This window comes from Homarus americanus, unplaced genomic scaffold (assembly GCF_018991925.1).
Source record: "Homarus americanus isolate GMGI-L3 unplaced genomic scaffold, GMGI_Hamer_2.0 scaffold16022, whole genome shotgun sequence".
Lineage (NCBI taxonomy): Eukaryota > Metazoa > Arthropoda > Malacostraca > Decapoda > Nephropidae > Homarus > Homarus americanus.
In genome coordinates, this window is record NW_024752245.1 from 386,611 (window position 1) to 411,921 (window position 25,311).

General features: G+C 43.0%; 1 protein-coding gene across 1 annotated transcript in view; it reads left to right on the plus strand.

Annotated features, from left to right (window-relative positions):
* The first annotated feature begins 415 nt into the window (after positions 1–415).
* LOC121855014 (melanopsin-like) overlaps positions 416–25,311 on the plus strand; it is a 32,236-nt gene continuing 7,340 nt past the window's right edge. Inside the window, exons 1-7 of the mRNA XM_042349850.1 lie at positions 416–998; positions 9,301–9,533; positions 13,219–13,401; positions 16,603–16,710; positions 17,909–18,067; positions 19,414–19,589; positions 22,642–22,823. Coding sequence (XP_042205784.1) covers positions 9,308–9,533; positions 13,219–13,401; positions 16,603–16,710; positions 17,909–18,067; positions 19,414–19,589; positions 22,642–22,823 — 1,034 coding nt within the window. The 5' untranslated portion in view covers positions 416–998; positions 9,301–9,307. The remainder of the gene's footprint in view (positions 999–9,300; positions 9,534–13,218; positions 13,402–16,602; positions 16,711–17,908; positions 18,068–19,413; positions 19,590–22,641; positions 22,824–25,311) is intronic.

Sequence of the window (25,311 nt, forward strand, 5' to 3'; positions counted from 1 at the left end):
TAATAATAATAATAATAATAATAATTCCTCTTATAATTCCCACATTGGAAGCTCATAGTTGATAACATTCTTGCTGTTTAAACTTGGAAAATATGACCTTAGAGTTTATTATTATTATTATTATTATTATTATTATTATTATTATTATTATTATTATTATTAATAAATATTTTGTTCTCAGTTTATTTTATTTAATTCATACATATAACATATGGAAGGAGAGAGAGAGAGGAGGAAGAAGGCTAGGTAAGAGGTAGCCTGTGTGAGAGAGAGAAAAAGAGAGAGAGGAAGTGGGAGGCTAGGTAAGAGGTGGCCTGTGTGTCTGAGAGAGAGAGAGTTGGGTGGTCGAGCGCGCGTGTGAGTGAGGGAAGCAGCCAGCCTAGACCCTCTCTTACCTACAGTCGAAGCTTGTCTCCCCTCGTAACAACACTGACGGTGGAAACAGCTATAACACAACCCCCACATCAACTAACCCACTACACACACACTCACACACACACACACCTCACCCCCCACAGGTACACTCACTCGCTACTTACCTCCCTTGTAAATAATAATAATAATAATAGAAAAAAATACCAATAAATTAAATTCAAAGTGATATTTTAAATGAGGAAAAGTAATTTAGTTAATATATTTTTTGGGGGGATAATGTTGATGGTTATTTATAAGGAGTGTAAAATTGTTTGGTTAGGGTAGGTATATCCCCGTCTCTCCCTCCCGTCTCTCCCTCCCGTCTCTCCCTCCCGTCTCTCCCTCCCGTGTGTTGTTTGTGTATTGATGTTCTCGTGAAGTTTATGTAGAAAGACACCACTCACCGCTCCAACATCTGACGGAGTGGGTGAAGGAGGGAAGAATAACAGCTGCGTCCCATACCTTCTCACCACCACCACAGGCGCCCTCCTATAAGCTGTACCAACTACCCCACGGCCACAAACTTAACACTTTAGTGAAGAAAGATTGACTTACGTACATCTCACCTGCCAAACTTCAAACAGGTAAGAGAATTCACCTTTTATACTAATCACGGTCATCACCAGTAGGTAAACACAGGTATGATATAAATGTATTCTATATGTTCATTGATTCCTTGTGATGTTACCCTAATGAGCTCACCTGAGAGGATGCTGGTGAAGGTCACAACTTGATTTTTAGTGGTTAGGTTAGGTTAGGTTAGGTTAGGTTAGGTTAGGTTAGGTTAGGTTAGGTTAGGTATATATTATTATCATTTAGTGCATGTTTCATATCCTAAATAGTAATGCAAATAGTGAAATAGAATTGGTGTATGTATGTATGTATGTATGTATGTATGTATGTATGTACAGTATGTATGTGTGACTGTGTGTGTGTATATGTAGTTGCAAAAAGACAAACAAACACTTACTTAAAATAACATAAATTCTCACATATTTTTTTTTTCCAGGTCACGAAGCTAAAATAAATAATTAAATAGTGTAAATAAACATCGACTCAGAAGATAATACCACTGACTTATGCTGTAAAAATAAAACTCAAAGTTATCGTCTTCAATTACCAGTTTCTTCCCTATTGTTTTTTTTTTCGTTTTAACCTACGCGATACAGTGGAACCTCAATATAGTGGATTTCTCTCTTCATATAATCCGTTTGAGAGGAGGTTTGTATATAACTGACGCCTAGATATGATGGACTTTCAATTCTATTCAGAGAGAGAGAGAGAGAGAGAGAGAGAGAGAGAGAGAGAGAGAGAGAGTGAGCAGAAACCCAGATTAATAATGCCATTACGAGAGACAGACACATGACCCCTTGTAAATGGTAAAGCTCTATACTGTGACAAATGAGGAGAGGATAATCTCTCTCTCTCTCTCTCTCTCTCGCACTCTTGACACTCACTCGGTACACACCACGGATGTATGTGTGTGTGTGTGTGTGTGTGTGTGTGTGTGTGTGTGTGTGTGTGTGTGTGTGTGTGTGTGTGTGTGTGTGTGTGTGTGTGTGTATGTGTGTGTGTGTGTGTGTGTGTGTGTGTGTGTGTGTAAGGACATGTTAACAGTATGCATTAGTGTGTATAGATGACGCTAACAGTGTGTATATATTACAATACACCTGTAACAGTAAATAATACACACACACACAATACAATTATTTATGTATAAACACAAATCCTCCCAAACATACACAAATACACAGAAATATACACACATTCATACACCATGTTTAACTCACAAAATACACATGGGTACACGACCATCACCATCCTCACACACACACACACACACACACACACACACACACACACACACACACACACACACACACACACACACACACACACACACACACACACACACACACACACACTACAAGCTTCTGTACCAAAACTTTGTAATATAAGCGTAAAACCAAAGTGGATTCTGTAGTTTTTATGATACGCTTGGAGCAGTGTAGATAACAACCCAGATTATACAGTAGAGTAACTAAGCCTTCAGTATACAAGGAGGGTGTGTGTGTGGCTTGAACCATACCTGGTGGCTTGAACTACATCTGTGTGAAAGCAGACCATACCTGATTAAGCTTGAACTACATCTGGGTGGCAGACCATTTCCTGATTGGCAGACTACATCTTGGGTGGCTTGAACCATATGATTGGCTTGAACTACATCTGGGTGAAAGCGGAACCATACCTGATTGGCTTGAACTACATCTGGGTGGCAGACCATACCTGATTGGCTTGAACTACATCTGGGTGGCTTGAACCATACCTGATTGGCTTGAACTACATCTGTGTGGCTTGAACCATACCTGATTGGCTTGAACTACATCTGGGTGGCTTGAACCATACCTGATTGGCTTGAACTACATCTGGGTGGCTTGAACCATACCTGATTGGCTTGAACTACATCTGGGTGGCTTGAACCATTCCTGATTGGCTTGAACTACATCTGGGTGGCTTGAACCATACCTGATTGGCTTGAACTACATCTGGGTGGCTTGAACCATACCTGATTGCTCCATTTCAAGGCTGGGTTGTGTAAGAGGCCTCAGGGATCGAACACAGATAACTTAAAAGCAGGAAATAAACCTGTGTCCACTTCCTAATGTGGAGGTTAACATATTACAAATGTAATGTATTTTGTACTCCAGATGTACTTACTACATTACAAGATGGGATGTACACCAGGGTTCCAGAGAGACAGAGAAGAGGGGATAAACAGTCAGACAGGCAGACAGGCAGACAGGCAGATAAACAGACAGGAATAAAAAGGAGAGTTATATATATGAATCATAAAATTAAATTATTTATAAGACAGATTATTATTATTATTATTATTATTAGTAGTAGTAGTAGTAGTAGTAGTTCAAATTGATTTAGTCTTTTATATAAGATGATTATTTATATTGTTTTGACATTTTCTATTTTTTAGTTGATAATAATTTTTAACATTAGAAATTATTAACTTTTCGAACACACACACACACACACACACACACACACACACACACACACACACACACACACACACACACACACACACACACACACACTGGGTGAACACTTTCTACTCTCTCTCTCTACACAGGAAAAAAATAATCTTGAAACACAAAAAAGATAAAACCGCAAGACTAAACCTTTTACTCTCGAGAGCAAGGGAGGAAAAAAATGGTCTTACGTTCCCTTAAGTATCGGAACCCAGGGAGAGTAGCTTAAAGGAAGACGACACAAGGGAGAGACACAGTGCTCCCTTTGATGTGAGGTGAGGCGGGGGGAAGGGGGTGACAAATGTGAAAGGGGTAACAGCACCGTGACTGAAGAGGGTGGAGGGGGGGTGACGGAGAAATGGTAGTCGTCGTGAGGGGGGAGGGAGGTAGGAAAGGGAGTAGTTGAGGAAGGGTGGAGTTGAGGGAGAGGGGTGAGGTGAGGGAAGGGAGGATCAGGTAGAGAAAGAGGAGAGAGAGGGGTTTTGGGGGAAGGAGAGATATATAAGGAAAGGGGAAAGAGGGAGGGGAGTAAGTGAGGTGAAGGAAGCGGAAGTTGGGGGAAGAAATAAGGATCAGGGAAGAGGGACAGAGGTAAGGAGGAAGGGTTGAGAGGGAGAGGGAGGAGAGGGAGGGAGGGAAAAGAGGAGATGATCTGTTATATCAGAGTCACGTAACTGAAGCAACAGGTGGTAGGCAGCTTCTCCTCCCTCCTCTCCCTCTTAACCCCACTCCTCCCTCCTCCTCCCTCTCTCCCTCTTAACCCTCCTCCTCCCTCCCTCCCTCCCCTCCCTCTCCCTTAGCTTCCCTCCACCCTCCCCTCCCTCCGTCTCCCTCCCTCCCAACCTAACCTAACTTAACCTAACCACCCGTCACGGCTCATATACAAGAGATCCTACTGACCGCCACGGATTCACTAGGACTCACAAACTTCTTTATCGCGACCACAACTTCTGGCAGAGGACCTTTTCATCATCAGTGGGCCCAGGCTATGGTGCTGCCGTGCTGTGCTGTGGTGGTGTGGTGTGGTGTGGTGTGGTGCCTTTAGTGTGGTGATAAGATAGTGTGGTAGTATAGTGCTGTGGTTGTATAGTGCCATGGTAGTGTGGTGCTGTGACTCAAGAATAACAGTGAATTTAAACTCCACAACCAAAACGAAAAAAAAAATACCGGCAGAACAGAAAAGTGGAGTTGGAAAAAGTGGAGTTTGGGGGTCAGCTGGTCTCTATTTCACTTAATCCCATATGTTATGTTGTTCACTTTACTTTACGCGGGCCTCCGTGGGTTCAATTGACCGTGTAAAGTGAGGGTTCACTATATATTTATATACTCCTTCAAAGTCAAATCTCATTAAGGAATTAAAAGAAAACAGGAATTAATTTTATGGAACTCGGAACAAGGATAATAATAAGACTTACAGCTATTTAAAAACAAAAACCCATGTTGTTTTTTTTCCCCCTGAGGTTCGACGTCCCCCACGGGCTCTTGTTATTTCCCATCCACTAAGAAGGCTTTGTTGTCATTGTGGCGACGAAGGATGGCCTGGCTGGCTTAATATAGTTCCTTCATTATAAATTGCGATTAAAAAAAATACATTGTGGTCGTCTTTCCGATATTGTAACGTTATTGTTCTTATTATGGTTAAAAACTAAATTAAATGTGAAGTAGACGGCAAACACCAGAAGCCGTTGTTCGATATTTTTTTAACTGTTCGACTGAGATCTTAAAAAGTAATTGATATATTTGTTTTTGTTTGTATTTATCTTGTTTATAACCTTGCTGGATATTTTATATTTTTTTTTTCCTTAATCGGTTTACTATTAGACTATGACTAACCATTATTTACATTAAGTTAGGTTAGGTTAGGTTAAGTTTGTTTATGTTAATAGTAATTTAAGGTTAGGTTAAATTAGGTTAGGTTAAGATTAGGTTAAAGTTAGGTTAAAGCAAGAGGAAGTTAACCCTTTAGCCTGAGAGTGAACATACCTTAAATTTCATCCTCATCCGAATTATATAAAAAAAATCCAATATTCTCTTCACTTGAATCTCTAATTAAGGGTAATTATATCATCCCTTGAAGGCCTTACCTCCCCCTGAGCCTCCTTACCTCCCCTGAACTCCCTTCCTTCCTCCTGAACCCCTTTCCCTTCCCCTGATTCCCCCTTATCATCACAGCCTCAAACTAAACCCTTCCTTAATGGCATTTAATAACGCTGTCTGCTCTTGTCTGCTTTTGTTCCGAAGGTTTTACTTGATAGCTCCAAAATTAATATATCGGGTAATGAAACCTCACAGCGATGCCTCTGGTTTATGTATCATTCAAGGTTTATGTATCAGTCAAGGTTTATGTATCAGTCAAGGTTTTAAGCATTACTAATGGGGTCAGGGCCGTGGGTGTCAGGGGCCGTGGGTGTCAGGGGCCGTGGGTGTCAGGGCGTGTGTGGGTGTCTTCCTCTCCACCTCTCTCATAGGATCCCCCCCCCTATCCCCCATGAGACCATCCCCCCTCTTTTTCCCCCCTCCTCCCCCTAGTGAGACAATTCTGGACAATAGAGCACCTCCCCTTTAGCTTCCCTCTGGTTGCTGACTGTTCCTCTTTCCTTTATCAAGAAATAAGAAGAGGAGCTAAGTGTCTCTATATATCTCATCATTTTTAATTGTTTGGTGGATCAGGGTAGTTATTGGTCATATCTAGTTTCACAGATAAATGACCTCAGTTGTTGAAGTGAAGTAATTTACTAGATTTCGCCATAGTTAGCGAGCTCTTAGTTGAAGATACTATAACGAGGTTAATTATTACGGCTATGGTACATCTCTCTCTCTCTCTCTCTCTCTCTCTCTCTCTCTCTCTCTCTCTCTCTCTCTCTCTTTCTCTCCTCTCTTCTCTCTCTCTCTCTCTCTCTCTCTCTCTCTCTCTCTCTCTCTCTCTCTCTCTCTCTCTCTCTCTCTCATCCTCCATCCTCCCTACCCCCCCTCCTCCCCGCTCCGCCCCCCCCCTTATAAAATTTTCCTGAAAGACCTATCATATTACATAATTCCTGTAACCCGGATGCTGAGAAATTAACTTAACTCCAGGTTAGATTAGGTTAGGTTAATTAAGTTAAGATTCGACTAATTTACAATCCTGGGATCCTATTAACACGAATTGGCTGTGACGTATAGAATGATGACGAAACCCTTTAGACGATAAAGATCAGAGAGAGAGAGGGGGAGAGATCGAAAAGCAGAAATAGAGAGAAGTAGAGATAGAAAGGGAGAGGGAGAGAGGAAGGAAAAAGAGGAAGATAAAGACAAATAGAAAGAAGGGGAGGGAGAAAGGGAGAGAGGGGGGAGGACTTTGATCTTAATTTCGAGAGAATGGATGGGAGAGAAAGGAGGAGGGGAAGAAGGGGAAAGATAAAGGGAAGAGAAAGAGGGGAAAAGGAGGGGAACGATTATCATGGATTAGAATGAGTGAAAGAGTTAAGTAATGGAGAAAAGAGGGTTTGAAGGAAGGGAGAGAAGGAAGGAGGTGAACAGAGAGAGAGATAAAAAAAAGGGAATTAGGATAGAGAGAGGGAAAGAAGAAGGGTTGTTTAGTGATCTTTGACTTTGATGAAACTAAAATGAATAGAAAGAACACACTTCACTTTAATGACTACGCTATACTTTCATGTTAGCACTCTTCTGGCGGAGAGTGAGGGGTAGAGTGGAAAAGAGAGAGAGAGACTAGGTGAAAATCTACCAAATCCAAGTTGGTCGACACTTTGTCATAGAACTTACTTACAAACAAGAACGCAATGTCACTATTAATATCACATGGTATTATTAACACTCGACTCATGATACTTGAAGATGGAAATATACCTCAGTCGGGTCATGGAAATTAATGTATGTGTTTGTTTTTTCTTCAGACCTTATGGTAAATATTAATCTCGTCTGGCTCACACACACAGACACACACACACACACACACACACACACACACACACACACACACACACACCTCACAGTAAACAACCCACAACAAACAGAATGTATTTATAAGCTCAGTGTTTGTAACTTTCAGCCACCCCCCCCCCCTCCCCCACCTCAACGTGCTAGCCAGTCAGGGGTAGGAGACGTCACAGGGGAAGGCGTGGGGGGCGTCACAGGGGAAGGTGTGGGAGTAGTCACAAGGCCAGGCGTGGGAGGCGTCACAAGGCCAGGCGTAGGAAGACGTTGCGCTAAGACTCTCCACTTTCTGACCAACAGGCAAACAGCGCTGAGACTTTACCACGAATAAAAAAAATCTTGTCAACCGCACCGAGAGAGAGGGAATTAGAGTCAATATTGTATGAGTATAAAAAAAAAATCCTAAGGACAAGACGATGATGCTTAAAATGGCGGCGGAAGGACGTTGAGACTACACAAACGAATCCCATTTTCTTGTATCATCTTTATCAATTTAAGGTCCTCAACCGTGTGAGTATATGAGTGAGCTGTAAGGTTTAAAATAGTGTCAAATATTATACTGAGACTCAACTATGTTTACCTACACTGTATCATAATAAAGGTATCAGCAGTATAGCGCTATACACTGCCTCGAGCATCACCTACCTCTTACCACCTTATTATCTGCCCACGTATACAGGTAGGTCACAGGTTCAAAGGCTAATTAATCCTCTTATTACCTGTCCAAGTATACAGGTAGGTCACAGGTTCAAAGGCTAATTAATCCTCTTATTACCTGTCCACGTATACAGGTAGGTCACAGGTCTAAAGGCTAATTATCCCTCTTCTTACCTGTCCAAGTATACAGGTAGGTCACAGGTCTAAAGGCTAATTATCCCTCTTCTTACCTGTCCAAGTATACAGGTAGGTCACAGGTTTAAAGGCTAATTATCCCTCTTGTTACCTGTCCACGTATACAGGTAGGTCACAGGTCTAAAGGCTAATTATCCCTCCACCTACAAGAATAACACAACACACTCATCGGTTTTATTTATCTTTCCCGTTAAGATCTGGTTGTCTCTTTAACTTCGTCTCCAAGTATCCTAACCTAACCTAACCTAACCTACCAACCCAACCTAGTGTAACTTAACTCGAATTAGTGCTGACCCAAACTAATGCTAACCCAAACTAACCTAACCTAACCTAACCTAACCTAACCTAACCTAACCTATCCTAACCTAACCTTACGCTAACCTAACCTACCCATAACGCCCCTAGGTAACGTTATGGTGGTTAATGTTCAGGTGAAAAAATCTGGGGTGTGTCTAATCTTCAGATAATTTCATATTTATACAGATATATCAAAATATTATCACCTTTTACACCCACAGCTTTTAGTTGTATAAATAAAATGGGAAAATAATATACAAACTTCCAGGAATAACTGCAAAGCCCGGCAGCGCTACTTGGCCGAGAATGAAACCCACTAACATAAGCTGGTATTATAACTCAGGATGGTGGATGAAAATTATGAGCCTTTTAGTACAATTAATTTGACTTTATAATACTCAAAGGTCATTTATTTATTTATTTATTTTTATTATACTTCATATCGTATTTGTATTTAAAGTAGAGATTAAGAGAATTTGTAGATTTAAGTAAAGTAAGATTAGTTAATTTAGCTAATGGCAACAAACACTGACTTCCTCATACACACTATTCCACTGTTATAATTTCCTCTCTCCTTTCCCTCCTCCTGTTCAACAATTATTTCCTCATCATAACACAGTCTGGCTCTATGTTCATATTCTATTGTGTACTTTATTTGGTTTGGTTAGGTTAGGTTAGGTTAGGTTAGGTTAGATTAGGTCAGGTCAGGTCAGGTCAAGTAAAAACGCCACAGCTACACTTAACCATCTTCTTACCTTTACAGAGACCCAATGGTGGTGGTCAGTGGTATCGCCTCTTTCAACAGTAAGATGGGGGGTCAGAGTGTGGCAGCTGCTGTACACACCAGCCTCACACCTACCACCAACCCTCCACTGCCTGCTTTCGTATCTGCCGCCGCCAACGTGACCGCCACTGCAACAGCCTACGTCGACAAATTTGATTCTCGCCTTGAGTGGTATGAGGACGTCATTGTGGGAATCTTCCTTATACTAGTTGGTGAGTGGAGGGAAGGAGAGGAGGGAGGGAGGGTAATGGGGAGGGAAGGAGAGGAGGGAGGGTAATAGGGAGGGAAGGGATGGGAGTGCAGCGAGTGTTTGGGGTGGGGGGTGTTGGTAAGGGGAGGGAAGGAGAGGAGGGAGGGAGTGAAGACGGGGGAGGGGGGAGAGGTAGGTGAGTGAGGGAAAGAGGGAGGAAGAGAGTCAATAAGCGATTGTTCCTATGTTATGTGCAGTTCTCTCTCTCTCTCTCTCTCTCTGTCACTTAAGGGTTCCCAGCACTCCCCTGTATGTAGGTGTGACGAAGTGGTGTTCCCAAAAGCTCTTGTGGGGTCCTTACCTGTTGTCAAGCGTTGTAAGGTAAATTAGTTTCGGTGTGACAGGAAGAGTGGAGTGGAGGATGAAGGAGACCACGAGTGAGTCTAGGACGAAGAGTAAAAATAGAAAAGATGATTAAAGGTTATAACATAAGACGAGAGAGTAACATAGCATTTACTTAACGTTGGTACTTTGTTGTGAGAGTAATACAGGGAGATACATAAGTAATAATAATAATAATAATAATAATAATAATAATAATAATAATAATAATAATGAGGAGACCTATAAGACTAACGTAAGAAGAGAGAGAGAGAGAGAGAGAGAGGGGGGGGGAGGAAGTCACATTTATGTAACTCTGGGTTTAATCACATAGAGCTCCCTCATTTTCGTAAGTGTGTGTGTGTGTGTGTGTGTGTGTGTGTGTGTGTGTGTGTGTGTGTGTGTGTGTGTGTGTGTGTGTGTGTGTGTGTGTGTGTGCGTGCGCGTGTGTGTGTGTTGTCATACATTAGAATTTGACGAACAAGTGAAGATTTGTGTGAATAAATATGAAGTCAGTAATACTTGATTGGCGCTTGAGCTGATTATTCTAACTTTGAGTGGCAGATCAAAGACCCCTGGCAGAGATCCACCCTTCCACTCCCTGTCGTAAATACAAAACTCTTGGCATAGTCCAGCCATTAAGGTGAGGTAGTCAGATATAGCCACACTCCACACTATGGCTGAACAGGTGAGCCAAGCAGGAGGGGGGAAATGAACGCTGATTGGTTACATTTTGGTGTAATGAGAAGAAGAGGAAGAGGGAGAGGAGATAAATCAAGCATAAGGTAGATAAGGCTAAAGGGGGAAGAGAAATATATGAAAAGAGAATGAGATAGAAGAGAATAGCATGTGAAAGAGAATTGCAATAAGAGTGTGGCTTAGGGCAGTGTATGTGAGCTATAGGGCAGGTCACAGGAGGGTAAGAAAGAGGCGAAGAACAATAACAAGAACAAGAAGAGAAAATTGAAAGTTTCCAATAAATCGGAGAGTAGAGTGAGGTGTGTGTGTGTGTGTGTGTGTGTGTGTGTGTGTGTGTGTGTGTGTGTGTGTGTGTGTGTGTGTGTGTGTGTGCGTGTGTGTGTGTGTGTGTGTGTGTGTGTGTGTGTGTGTGTGTGTGTGTGTGTGTGTGTGTGTGTGTGTGTGTGTGTGTGTGTGTGTGTGTGTGTGTGGAATGACAAGCGAGGGTAAATGAAAGAGAAGAAGAGGAAGGAAAGAGAAAAGGGATGATGATGAAAGGGGAGATAGAAGCATAAAAGAAAGAAAATAATGAAAGGAAACAGAAGAAGAAGAAAATAATTGCCTGGCTCTCAAAGGTTCAACCAATCAGAGCAACCATCCTCACTCTAAAATGTTCTCGGGCTGTTTTTACCAGTTTACCAGTTTTTAATTTAATTCATCTAACTCAGTCTCTGTGTTCCCCTTGACCCTCCTACCCTTAACTTTGACCATTAATAGTTCTCTTATTACCCCTCATCCCTAATTATATGACCACAGTATTTTTTTTTTTTTTTTACATTTCAAGTATTATTATTTTTTTGCTAATTTTAGTCTCTCTTCATTTGTTTTCCCGTCAGTGTAGTTTATTCTTAACATTCACCTATAGCACCACAAGTCAAAGGCCTCCACAACCTCTTTCTAGTGTCCATGTTTCTGGCCCCTACATCAGTCCTTGCCATATAAGGTCTTTCAGCAGCCTTTTTCTCAGGTTGAAATTAATGTAGCTTTTCATTAGAGGCGATAATAGCGTCCAAACAGCACCGAGATATCAATTGTGACTGTCATTCTTACGGTGTGGATAAAATAAGCAATATACAGTTAAACCTCCATATAACGAACTATAAAGATGAAAGTCCGTTATATCAAGGGTCCGTTAGAAATGAAACCCTCCACCTCACGGATTATATATAGAGAGAAGTCCGTTATATGGAGGTTTAACTGTATATACCTTCACACTTCACCCATAACACGATAATGTAAACAAGAACATTCGAGAAGCTATTCCTCTGACGTAGCGAAAGTTAGAGTGAATTCCCTATACACACTTACACATGAGTTGTATTTGACTTGACGAATTTTAAGAATCGATCTCTCTAACCTGAGGTTGTGTCTTGGGGCGCCGCCGCACTTGGGAGGGCCCCTGGAGGCGCCGCTGCACTTGGAAGGGCTCCCGGGGGTGTCACCCCCCCCCACCGGCAGGGCCCATGGGGACACCGTCATCCCTAAGAAAAGTCCTGGGAGGCGCCACCGATTTTGTGAGGGCCCCTAGTGGTGCCTCCGTATCTGGGAGGCCCCCTGGGAGCGCAACCGCCCCTTGAAGGGCCCCTGGGGGGCCGCCACCTCTATGGAGGGCCCCTTGGGGGCGCCGCCGGCCTTATGAAGGCCCTCTTGGGACGCCGCCTTCCCTATGAGGGCTCATGGGGCGCGACGCCCTTGAGAGCGCCGCTGGGGGAGCCCCTGCGGCCCCGCCACCGCCCCTAATCTACCCCCCAATCGAATCGTGGGCCATATATTCGAAGTCACCATGCTCATGAGTACCTATAATGTGATTTTCAACAAAATCTAATTTTGTGCCCAAACTATCGAAAATGTAAGTCTTACACCTTAGTAATTTTTCGACCCAAATATACTTTTCTCTCAGAATTAAAATTTAAGGGGTTTAACTAATTAAGTACTTAAAGAATAACACATTAACACCAAAATCGCACTTACGAAACCCATAATTGGCGAGAAATTAGCATTGAAAACGGTCATTAAATTTTTCCAACGTCATTACAACCACTAATTACCCCGCAGTCGAATCGAGGACCTTATATTAAAAGCCAAGGGCCCGTGGGGGCGCCGCTGACCCTAGAAAGGCCCCTGGGAAATAAGTCTTTGAGGATTAATACCAGAACACGATATTGATTTCTCTCAGTTTCCTCCAGTCAGTAGGGACGGTCTCTACCTCCTGGCTGAAGTGTATTATTGTTAGCTATTAATTGTTTTTAAGTGGCCCTCACACACAGGTGGCCAGGAAGGACATGGCCAAGTAGAAGATGGCCAGAAAGGTGAAGAAGTATGTTTTTAGTATCCCTCAAGTGAATATGGCCAGGAAGGTTATGGCCAAGTAAAAGATGGCCAGAAAGGAGAAAACAAAGAAAATATATAGTGATGAGTTTCTACCATAGACAAAAGGGGGAGGAGTGGTCGTCTAGTGGCTCTTTTTCCACCAATGCACTCGCCAATGTTCTCCATCAATCTTCTCCATCATTCTTCTCCACCAATGTTCTCCATCATTCTTCTCCACCATTGTTCTACCTCTCTCCTCTCCCTCTCTCCTCCTACAGGTATCATGTCGCTGCTGGGTAATGGGTCAAGTATTATTATGTTCCACCGGCGCCTCCGTCACCTGACCCCAGCAGAAGTGTTACTCATGAATCTGGCTGTGATGCATTTGTTCATAGCACTCTTTAGCTATCCGGCCCCAATGATCTCTAGTTTCTCCCATCGTTGGATCTTCGGGGATATAGGTGAGTGTGTTGGGGGGGGGTGTGAGTGTGTTGGGGGGGTGTTGGAGGGGGGGATGACTTGTGTATCTGGGGGAGGGTGGGAGTTGTGTGTGTGTGTGTGTGTGTGTGTGTGTGTGTGTGTGTGTGTGTGTGTGTGAGGGTAATAACAGCTGGATGTAATAAAATGTGGAAGCTGGAAAGACAACATCTATTAATTTTCTCTTCTTCATTAATTTGTTTGTTTGTCAGGCCTCCGGTGACAAGAATTTAAAAGAGTGAATTTCTCGTCCTATTTTTGCTAGATTTTATGCATTATTATTATTTATTTTTTCCAAAGAGATATAAAACTTGACCTGAGGGTGAAACTGTATATTGTAAAGATATTCCTAGTGAGGAATTTTACAGGCAATGTGTATAGATGGTGACAGTCAATGTTGAATGGATCTTTCTTTCCTCTATCTGTTATTCCTCTCTTTCTCTGTCACTCTCTCTTTTTCTCATCCCTGCTCACTACCAGTACAAGCCCAACTCTCCACACACCATATTAGATTATTCACGGGGTTAAACAATTACTGTAGTGCTCACGGAACCGAATTTCACATTGTCCTCCGTTTAGATAATCTGCCGCCCAATGTTGTTCCAGTCTAGGTGATAAATTGTTTGTTTCGACGATAAGTTGACTGTTTAAGTGACTCTCTTTTCTTCTGTAGTAACACATTCTGATTAATTTGATTTGGGAGATGACATTGAGTGATCGTAAATAAATGAGCGAGAGAGAGAGAGAGAGAGAGAGAGAGAGAGAGAGAGAGAGAGAGAGAGAGAGAGACATCAGTATCCCGTTTGCTCGTTGTTTTACGGACGCAAACACTCCAGTACTTAATGAATCCTGTGTTTCTGGTCCGTGAAAATACGAAAGACCTTGTGTAATGGTGATTGTTAATGGTGACGCTTACTGGTACGGGTGAATACTAAGGACGTGTGTTATAACGAACCGTCAACCACCACCACAGCTGCGTCATCTCCGTCCTGCTCAAGGTGAAAACGTGATGTTTAGTGGCAGCAAGAGTGAGAATCAGTTCCATCATAAAATAGCTATTTATATTTAAATTCACTAGCATCAATGGCCTATGGTCATGATAAAAAAAACGAAGCTAGGAAGACGCCGCGGCCTCACGCCCCCAAAGGTGTTCCCCTTCTGCAGCAGCAACACCATCGCGGATTATCACAGTAACACCCGCATGTCACTCACCGTCACCACACCTTGACTGCCAGGTTACTACACCTTTCCTATACCTCCCTCGGTACTATACACACCGTCACCAGGTCAGCTACACCCTCCCTACCTCCCTCGGTACTACACACACCGTCACTAGGTCAGCTACACCCTCCCTACCTCCCTCGGTACTACACCCACCGTCACCAGGTCAGCTACACCCTCCCTACCTCCCTCAGTACTACACCCACCGTCACCAGGTCAGCTACACCTCCTACCTCCCTCGGTACTACACACACCGTCACTAGGTCAGCTACACCCTACCTCCCTCGGTACTACACACACCGTCACTAGGTCAGCTACACCCTACCTCCCTCGGTACTACACACACCGTCACTAGGACAGCTACACCGTACCTCCCTCGGTACTACACACACCGTCACTAGGTCAGCTACACCCTACCTCCCTCGGTACTACACACACCGTCACTAGGTCAGCTACACCCTACCTCCCTCGGTCACCACAAATAACCCGTCATTGTCATAAACTAAAAATATCCCCCCGGATATCCACTCTATAATGTACTTACCGGGAAGGATGACGCCTCAGTTTCTCACCCGGATAATTTATGTACCAAGAGCCGATGTAGTGTGTCTAGACCGGAGTGTTATGTACTTCTCTTTCTGTAGAAATGAACATTAAAGATTGAACACGAACGAACATACGTCTGGCGTAGCATAGGTCCCTCTTTCTCGATAGTTACGAACACTAATGGCGACTCGCGAATGAAATTAGGTTGGTGTAGTGTGTTAAGAACCATAACATGATACTATACTGTAATGGAGGTCAGGTAAAGATTCTACCTGTAAATGGCCCTTAGAATACGACCCCTGGACCCTAAACCCTGCAGCCCTGGAACTAACAAAGAATTTGAGGAATTTTCAAAGTAGACAAGTGCAAAATTATCAAAAGAACAGTAGAGTCAACGCACCAACACTCCATGAGGCAGTGGGAGTTCTACAGGTGCAGCCAACACAACTAGTGGAATTGGACCTTGTGAAGATCAACGTGTCTCCTTTACATTCAGTGACACACAGGCATGTTATTTCTGTACCTCAAGGCGGAGGCTACCTTGAGATTACCTGATTAATACCTAGCTTTTATCCTCTCTCTCTCTCTCTCTCAGACAAGGAACTTTGAGTGAAGTAGCGTAATTATGTAACACATCTATGAGTGCAGTAACGTAACTCAGCGAGGTAACACAATCTGGGAAAGGAAAGTAATTTCGAATCTTTACAAGTAACGTAATTATATTCAAAGCAACGATACGAAAAGCGAAGTAGCGTTTGTTTTCCGGCTTATCTGGGGGATATTTCGAAAACCTTTTGAGTTAAGAAGGTGAAATTTGAAGTCAGTAGTAACCAAGTGTTTTTGTTTTTGTTTTTTTATTCATGATATGGATGGAGGCGGTAAACATTGAATAAACCAATACTTATTTGTCTTATTTTTCGTCGTACGTTTGACAGCATAGTTGATGTAAAGTCGGGATAGCCGCCCTATGCCTGTCAGTCACCCAGCAGAGGCACACAGACCCAGGGAGGTTATCTAAAGGATAATAGCTAAGACTCCCTTCAGTTGCCACACACAATTCCCTGGAGTCTCTCTGAGGCTGTTCACTCCCGCATGGCTGATATTAAATTATGCTAATATAACTTCAGTCAACTTTCTTTTCTTGTGGTGGAGTGTAGCGAGGTTGTCCCCTTCTCCTTCGCCGCTCTGAATGACGCTGTCTGGTACTCGTGTTATAACCCTGATGAAGGTCACTTGTTGTCATCACAGCGACTATCTTTTCTTAGGCCGCTTTTACATCAGCTCATCTTTTTCCTTACCCGACCTGACTGATGGAAGGAGCTTAGCACAGATGATGCATGTGTGTGTCAGGTTAGGTTTGGTTAGGTTAGGTTAGTTCAGGCACTTGTACATACTAACGCCAGGCATGTCTTCGCCAGGGTGTAAGCTGTACGGATGCGTGTGTTACCTGCTGGGAGTGGCCACCATCACCTCCATGATGGCTCTGGCAGTGGTGCGTTACCTCAAGACCTGCAGCCACACCTACAGTAAGTGAGAGTGTGGGAGAGGGAGCGAGAGGGAGGGAGAGGGAGCGAGAGTGTGGGAGAGGGAGGAAGACTGTGGGAGAAGGAAAGAGAGTGTGGGAGAGAAGGAGGAAGAGTATGGGAGAGTGTGGGAGAAGGAGTGACAGACCTTCACCTACACCAACAGTTAGTGAGTGTGGTAGACTGAGAAAGAGTGAATGACGAGTAAGAAAATGAGAATGAGAGAGAGAGAGAGAGAGAGAGAGAGGGAGAGAGAGAGAGAGAGAGAGAGAGAGAGAGAGAGAGAGAGAGAGAGAGAGAGAGAGAGAGAGAGAGAGAGAGAGAGAGAGTAAAAAAAAATGTCAAAGTGGAACCAATAAGCCATAAGACTATATGAGCAGTTTGGATTCAGGACATCGAATACTAAACAGTGTGGCGGACATTGAACTCGATCATTTTTACTTCCCCATCGGTACAGTCAGGTTTATTTGGTAAGCTTCTTGGGTGATCTAGCGATGTAATTATGATAACAAAAAAGATCTCACTAATATATAATGTATATTGTTGTTGGTATTCATGTACTACTGAGGGTGTACTACTGATGGTGTACTACTGGTGGTGTACTACTGATGGTGTACTACTGATGGTGTACTACTGATGGTGTACTACTGATGGTGTACGACTGAGGTGTACTACTGATGGTGTACTACTGATGGTGTACTACTGGTGGTGTACTACTGATGGTGTACTACTGGTGGTGTACTACTGATGGTGTACTACTGATGGTGTACTACTGATGGTGTACTACTGATGGTGTACTACTGATGGTGTACTACTGATGGTGTACTACTGATGGTGTACTACTGATGGTGTACTACTGATGGTGTACTACTGATGGTGTACTACTGATGGTGTACTACTGATGGTGTACTACTGATGGTGTACTACTGATGGTGTACTACTGGTGGTGTACTACTGATGGTGTACTACTGATGGTGTACTACTGGTGGTGTACTACTGGTGGTGTACTACTGGTGGTGTACTACTGATGGTGTACTACTGGTGGTGTACTACTGATGGTGTACTACTGATGGTGTACTACTGGTGGTGTACTACTGATGGTGTACTACTGATGGTGTACTACTGGTGGTGTACTACTGATGGTGTACTACTGATGGTGTACTACTGATGGTGTACGTGTAGAGATGTTGTTCTCCTACAGGCAGGACGCTAACAGTACAGCACATGAAGGTGGTGCTGGTTGGTGTGTACATGTACTCACTGTTCTGGGCGGTGCTGCCACTCTTTACCTTCATCAGTGACTACGAAGTGGAGCCGTTTGGTACATCCTGCACTCTCAACTGGTCAAACCCCGCTAACAGTGAGTCTCTCTCTATATTCAATTATTTCTAATAGGGGAAATTATTTATTATTATCAAAATAAAGAAATCTGCAGGACCTTCTCATTGTATATTATTTGTATACACGAGATGTGAGGGACACTTGAGTCTGAATGACACACACACACACACACACACACGTACACACACACACACACACACACACACACGTACAATAATAATAATAATATCAATAATAATAATAATATTGGCAGAACCAGTTAATCTTCCATTGTATGATTGACAGTATAGAAAGTTAATCTTCCATTGTATGATTGACAGTATAGAAAGAGCTCGACGACTCTCAAATACGTACACAGTAATGAAAGTTTAAAGAGCATACGTACACAAGATAAGCCACTGTCACAAGATCTAGAACCCGTCTGTACATATTGACACAAGAGCCGGTACACACAGGGGTAGTGGCAGCAGTAAAAGAAAATGGGTCTAGTTGATCCTGGATGAGGGAGACTTTACTAGTCTGACTTGGAAATGGATCTGTCAGTTTGGCTCGACATCCTCTTGAGTTATTGAAGGGTCCAAATGGGACTATTTGGAGTTATTGAAGGTTCTAAATTCCTTAAACAAAACTTGACAGTGAATTGGTTATCAAGAGAGGTCAAGAAGTCACTGTCAAATTAGATCACCTCTGACTATGTAATATAAATCCCTCTCCCTCCCTCCCCTCTCTATACACATTCAGTTTACAACCAAGACCTATGTGGGACTAAACAAACATTTGTCCTTCCTGAGGCTTACTGTTTACCCCACCCCTCCCCATGACCACCCCCCCATGACCAACCCCCCCATGACCACCCCCCATGACCACCCCCTGACCCCCCATGACCACCTCCCCATGACCAACCCCCCATGACCACCCCCATGACCACCCCATGACCCCCCCCATGACCCCTCACTGACCACCCCCCAACAGCTTCGTTAATTAGATTCAGTCTTCTTCCTTCTCTTCTTCTTCCTTCTTTGTCTCCTCCTCCTCCCCCTTTCTCCAACTCCTTCTTTCCCTCTCACTTCTCCTCCCAGATTTCCTTATACCTGCCCCATATTTATTCACCTTGCCTGTATTCACTCATCCTCTTCGTATTTACTCACCCCTCCCATATTTAATAATAATAAATAATAATAATAAACGGTTTATTGAAAGAGCATAGCAGCCAAAAGGTTAAAAATATACAGTTACATAATTGGTGAATGAGTCTCTTGATTGACAAATAATATACAAGTAACATAAGTGATACAAATGTGATATATTATAACGAGGTGGGGAGAAGGTCATACTACAGGGCATTTCAACATAGTTTACTCATAGCCGCCCGTGTGTACGTGATGATGGCGGTGGCGTTGGTGGTGGTAGTACCGTCAATCGTCATGTTCTGGTGTTACGCCAGGATCCTGCTGCTCGTCCGTCGTAATCATCGCAAGAAATTCCTGATGACCAAGAGGAATTCTGCCTCCCAGGGCCGGTCAGAGCTCCAGATTACGTTGGTGAGTAACCCATATACCTGCTGTGTATGTGTGTGTGTGTGTGTGTGTGTGTGTGTGTGTGTGTGTGTGTGTGTGTGTGTGTGTGTGTGTGTGTGTGTGTGTGTGTGTGTGTGTGTGTGTGTGTGTGTGTGTGTGTGTGTGTGTTGTGAGGAGTTTGTGTACGCTACGTCAGAGACCGACAGAGAGAGAGAGAGAGAGAGAGAGTAAGGAAAAGTAATTAAAGTAATCAAAAGTTTCGAGTTAGTTTTATCAGCAGATGGTCTGCAGTAATTGCTTGTGAGGGAAATTCCTGAAACGTTCCTACACGTCTCATGAATATAATAACAAACTGAAGATTCTCAAAGATCCTTAAAATAAAAGATATTCCTCATTAGTGAAACAAAAGACAAGACCAAGATGATATTGAAATTATTAAACGGACACTTTACCTGATCTATGTCCTTCAGCTGTGTGTGAACGAGATGCGGGAAACATGTACCGAGAGAGAGAGAGAGAGAGAGAGAGAGAGAGAGAGAGAGAGAGAGAGAGAGAGAGAGAGAGAGAGAGAGAGCGCGCGAGAGAATAACCAATAATAAACTTAAATTAATAAATACATATAATACCAAGTACTTATATAATTTTCAATGCATAATCATACACCATAGAACAGTAGGGGGAAGAACTTACTTTACTGAAGTGATAATTCGCACTATATGGCGTCAACAAGCAAGCGGTGTGTAGCCTGGATGATTATAGGAGCGTTTCGTTAGCCTCAATCACACACCTGACAGCGGGGATCGGGACTCTGACTTTCATGCACGAGAATATTGACGTTGTTAAATGACATCTAGATATTTTTCCTCAATAAGTAGTTTCCAAAATCTTCCCTCTGAGATCCTGGATTTGATTTGAATGGAGATAATAAAAATCGTTTCTTTCTGTAATAAAAGACTGGTCATGCGCTTGGCAGTAGTGTCGTGTTGTGCCTTCTGTAGGACCTTTATTGATGGACGACTCCGCTACAATACCCATCCCTCGATCTACCAGAAATTGATAAAATAGTATTACTGTGTGTTGGAGTTGTGAGTATAGGGCGTCACCAAGATACGATTGTGTCCTTATCAAAGATTTCTAAGAGATGCTCCTCGTTACTTATCAATCCATCAATCTGAGGGTTGGCGACCACAGTCCTCCACTCAAAACGTAACATTAGGAACATAAACACAGGCAAAAGTCAATGATTGATTTGAAACTTTTGGTAAGGAAACCGGGATTCTGTGTGTGTGTGTGTGTGTGTGTGTGTGTGTGTGTGTGAGTGTGTGTGTGTGTGTGTGTGTGTGTGTGTGTGTGTGTGTGTGTGTGTGTGTGTATGTGTGTGTGTGTGTGTGTGTGTGTGTGTGTGTGTGTGTGTGGAGGGAACAGTGAGTTGATTTGAATGTGAGGTAAGATTTTTTAACAAAGAACTGTGTCTCCCTCCTGCTCACTCTCCTCCCCCACTCTCCTCCTTCCCTCCTCCCTCCCTCACTCCCTCCCTTTACTCTCCTCACCCCTCCCCTTTACTCTCACTCGCCCTCCTCCCTTTTACAACACATTGATGCATAATTTACACCTGGCCTCTACACCTGTCAATTTGCATTAAGGTGTATCTGTTTGGCTGGTGTGTGTGTGTGTGTGTGTGTGTGTGTGTGTGTGCGCTCTGATTACATAAAGTACATTCGATCATTATAGTCAACATTTCTGAAGAACTACAAACATTCGCAGGAAAATAAACGAACCAACAGAATAATGGAACACTGAAAAATCATTACATCATAAACCTGAATTAAAAAAAGGGGGCGAAAAGGCTCCCCTAAACAGTTAATCACGACGGCCTATTCACAGCGGGAACCTCAAAGTGAAGCAGAATGAAATAAAAATTAATTACGAATCCTTCTGTATAATAAATCAGTCTTGATTCACTAAACGTCGTACGATAACTATTTCTCACTGATTAAAGTACTTACCTACCCCCCCCAAGTACATTAGAAATATACACTTTACACTTAACCATCTCTAGATACACTTAACACCATACAAAACTAATGAACAATAAGTGAAAATAATAAAATATCAGGGAGGGAGGGGATGGGGGGGATTTTCTCGTAATTTTATACCACTAGGAACTTGATTACGTCTTTTCGCTACGAGTTTTATTTATTGTACGAAAGTTTGTGAATTCTGAGTGAAGATTACTACATACGAGACGTTGGAGGAGGCGGTGAAGTAGGGGAAGGAGGAGGAGAGGTGGTTGAATAAGACTAGGTTTAGGTTTTGTCTCCACACACAGTTATATATGAGAGGAACTACCTGACGAAGGGGGGTTTAATCTTAGTCTTGTTTTGTTTTTTATTATGATTTTATCCTATTTCTCAATGAGGTGTTTTTTTTTTACATTGAGGGTTACTATTACTATCATTAATATATCAGTTTAAGTAACACAACAGTTCAAGCAACACAACAACACAGTAACACAACACCTCAGTAACACAGCAGCTCAGTAACACAGCAGCTCAGTAACACAGCAGCTCAGTAACACAACACCTCAGTAACACAACACCTCAGTAACACAACACCTCAGTAACACAACACCTCGGTAACACAGGTGGTCAAAGTAGTAAGCGATAATATTTTCTCCAAAGCCAGAGACAGTAAGATCCGTCAACTAAGAGAGAGAGACGGAGGGGGGGGGGGACACAGAGAAAGATAACGAGATTTAGAGGATAAAGACAATAAAAGAAAAGCATAAAAATAAGAGAAGAAAGAGAGAGAGAAATAAATAATATTACAAATTCAGGAAGAGAAAGAACGACAAAGAAAAACTCGAAAACAAAAGATCAGAGACTGAAAAAAAAAACAAAGCAACGAGAATTCAGAACAGATCAAAGAAAACGAATTTAGTTGGCTGCCGGCGTAACTATTTTATACTTTAATGTGCCCCTTCCCCCTCCTCCCCCCCCCTAGGAATTATGCTAATTAAACCGGATTTAACGTGATAGTTGCATGATCTTTACTTATAATAGAGTATCCCATACAGATATCATGGCTGGTGTGTGTCGGCTTCCTGGTTGCATGGTTACCTTACTCAATCGTGTCAGTTATGTACGGGTTGACTGGACGAGAGGCACCCGTTTACGCAAGTCTGGCTCCCGTTCTCCTGGCGAAATCCTCTTGTGCTTATAACCCAGTCATCTATATCTTCATCAACGCCAGATACAGGTGAGTCAACGCTGAATATAGGTGACAGATAAACCTCTCCAATTAAGAAACAATCTCTTTGGGATTTTATATACAGAATTTTGTTTTGCAACTAAAACTCAATTTTCTCCCCTAACTAGCTCCAAATGAAGGTCACTAGTTAAGATAGAGTCCCAGTGTAGATTTAAGACAATTTTGTGACTATTTTTACACTATTTTTAGACGTGTTCTTATGTATCACTCTCCACTACACAATTCTTCGACATCACAAGTCAATAGTATGTTAAAGAACTCCTTAATCCTTACATTCCAAGAAAAGAATGTTCCAAAAGTCTGCACCAACCATGGGAATTCCTCAAAAGTCGAAGAGAAGAACCGAAAATTGGAGCTTTGTGAAGAATATCCCGTCAACAGAAGGTCTCTCGTTTCATCTCAGACGCACGGGAGTCTTCAAAGGGAGTGGGACCCTTCTAAGACCTGATATATGGGACCCTCTCAATATAGACCTGAAGTAAAGGACTCTCTCAATATAGACCTGAAGTAAAGGACTCTCTCAATATAGACCTGAAGTAAAGGACTCTCTCAATATAGACCTGAAGTAAAGGGCCCTCTATAGACCTGAAGTAAAGGACCCTCTATAGACCTGAAGTAAAGGACCCTCTATAGACCTGAAGTAAAGGGCCCTCTATAGACCTGAAGTAAAGGACCCTCTATAGACCTGAAGTAAAGGACCCTCTATAGACCTGAAGTAAAGGACCCTCTCAATATAGACCTGAAGTAAGGGACCCTCTGTAGACCTGAAGTAAAGGACCCTCTATAGACCTGAAGTAAAGGGCCCTCTATAGACCTGAAGTAAAGGACCCCTCTATAGACCTGAAGTAAAGGAATCTCTCAATATAGACCTGAAGTAAAGGGCCCTCTATAGACCCTGAAGTAAAGGACCTCTATAGACCTGAAGTAAGGACCATAGACCTGAAGTAAAGGACCCTCTATAGACCTGAAGTAAAGGACCCTCTATAGACCTGAAGTAAAGGACCCTCTCAATATAGACCTGAAGTAAGGGACTCTCTATAGACTTGAAGTAAGGGACCCTTCTAAGACCTGAAATATGGGACCCTCTCACGTTAGACCTGAAGTAAGGGACTCTATAGACCTGAAGTAAGGGACCCTCTATAGACCTGAAGTAAAGAACGCTCTCACTATAGACCTGAAGTAAGGGACCCTCTATAGACTTCAAGTAAGGGACCCTTCTAAGACATGAAATATGGGACCCTCTCACGATAGACCTGAAGTAAGGGACCCTCTGTAGACCTCAAGTAAGGGACCCTCTCACTATAGACCTGAAGTAAGGAACCATCTCTAGACCTGAAGTAAGGGACCCTCACTATAGACCTGAAGTAAGGGACCATCTCTAGACCTGAAGTAAGGGACCCTCACTATAGACCTGAAGTAAGGGACGCCTCTCTAGACCTGAGTCTGGGAAGCTCCTTGGGACTGCGCCACAACAAGACGAAAATTATGGGAAAACGATGACAACTTTCTCTTTGTGCTCCAAAAAAGGAAAATTCTTCAGCTAAAATGGTACTTGTTCCACCTGGCCCTCTGAGAGTTAATGTGCTCCACCTGGCACTCTGAGAGTTTATGTGTTCCACCTGGCCACCTGAGAGTTTATGTGTTCCACCTGGCCACCTGAGAGTGCACATGTTCCACCTGGCCACCTGAGAGTGCACATGTTCCACCTGGCCACCTCATAGTGTACGTGTTCCACCTGGCCACCTGAGAGTGTACGTGTTCCACCTGGCCACCTGAGAGTGCACATGTTCCACCTGGCCACCTCATAGTGTACGTGTTCCACCTGGCCACCTGAGAGTGTACGTGTTCCACATGGCCACCTGAGAGTGCACATGTTCCACCTGGCCACCTCATAGTGTACGTGTGGGGGGAAGAGCAGGTAAACGTGATACTTTTCTCTTAGTACTTGTTAACTGTGTCAACTCACCTGGGCCTTGAATGCCTCTCCTAACTCAATATTGACATGTGTGTTATCTCTCCCCGTGTCACCTCACCTGGGCTTTAAATGCCTCTCCTAACTCAATATTGACATGTGTGTTATCTCTCCCCGTGTCAACTCACCTGGGCCTTGAATGCCTCTCCTAACTCAATATTGACATGTGTGTTATCTCTCCCCGTGTCACCTCACCTGGGCCTCCACAACACCCGCCATTTTTAAAAGGCAAAAAAGAATAACAATTGATGCCAGATATTCCTTGAAAACTCAATTCAGTTCTCTAATTATATTTCTGCCTCACTTTAATAATGTTGTATACAAACCCTGCAGACTCGAGAGGGCTTTTTCTTAAGTAAGTTAATTAGAAATATAAATAAATAAGAGGAATACATTGTGTGTGTGTGTGTGTGTGTGTGTGTGTGGTGTGTGTGTGTGTGTGTCACGACCTCACCGGCTGTCTGACAGTAATAAAGGAGGATTAAAACAGGAATAATCTACCTG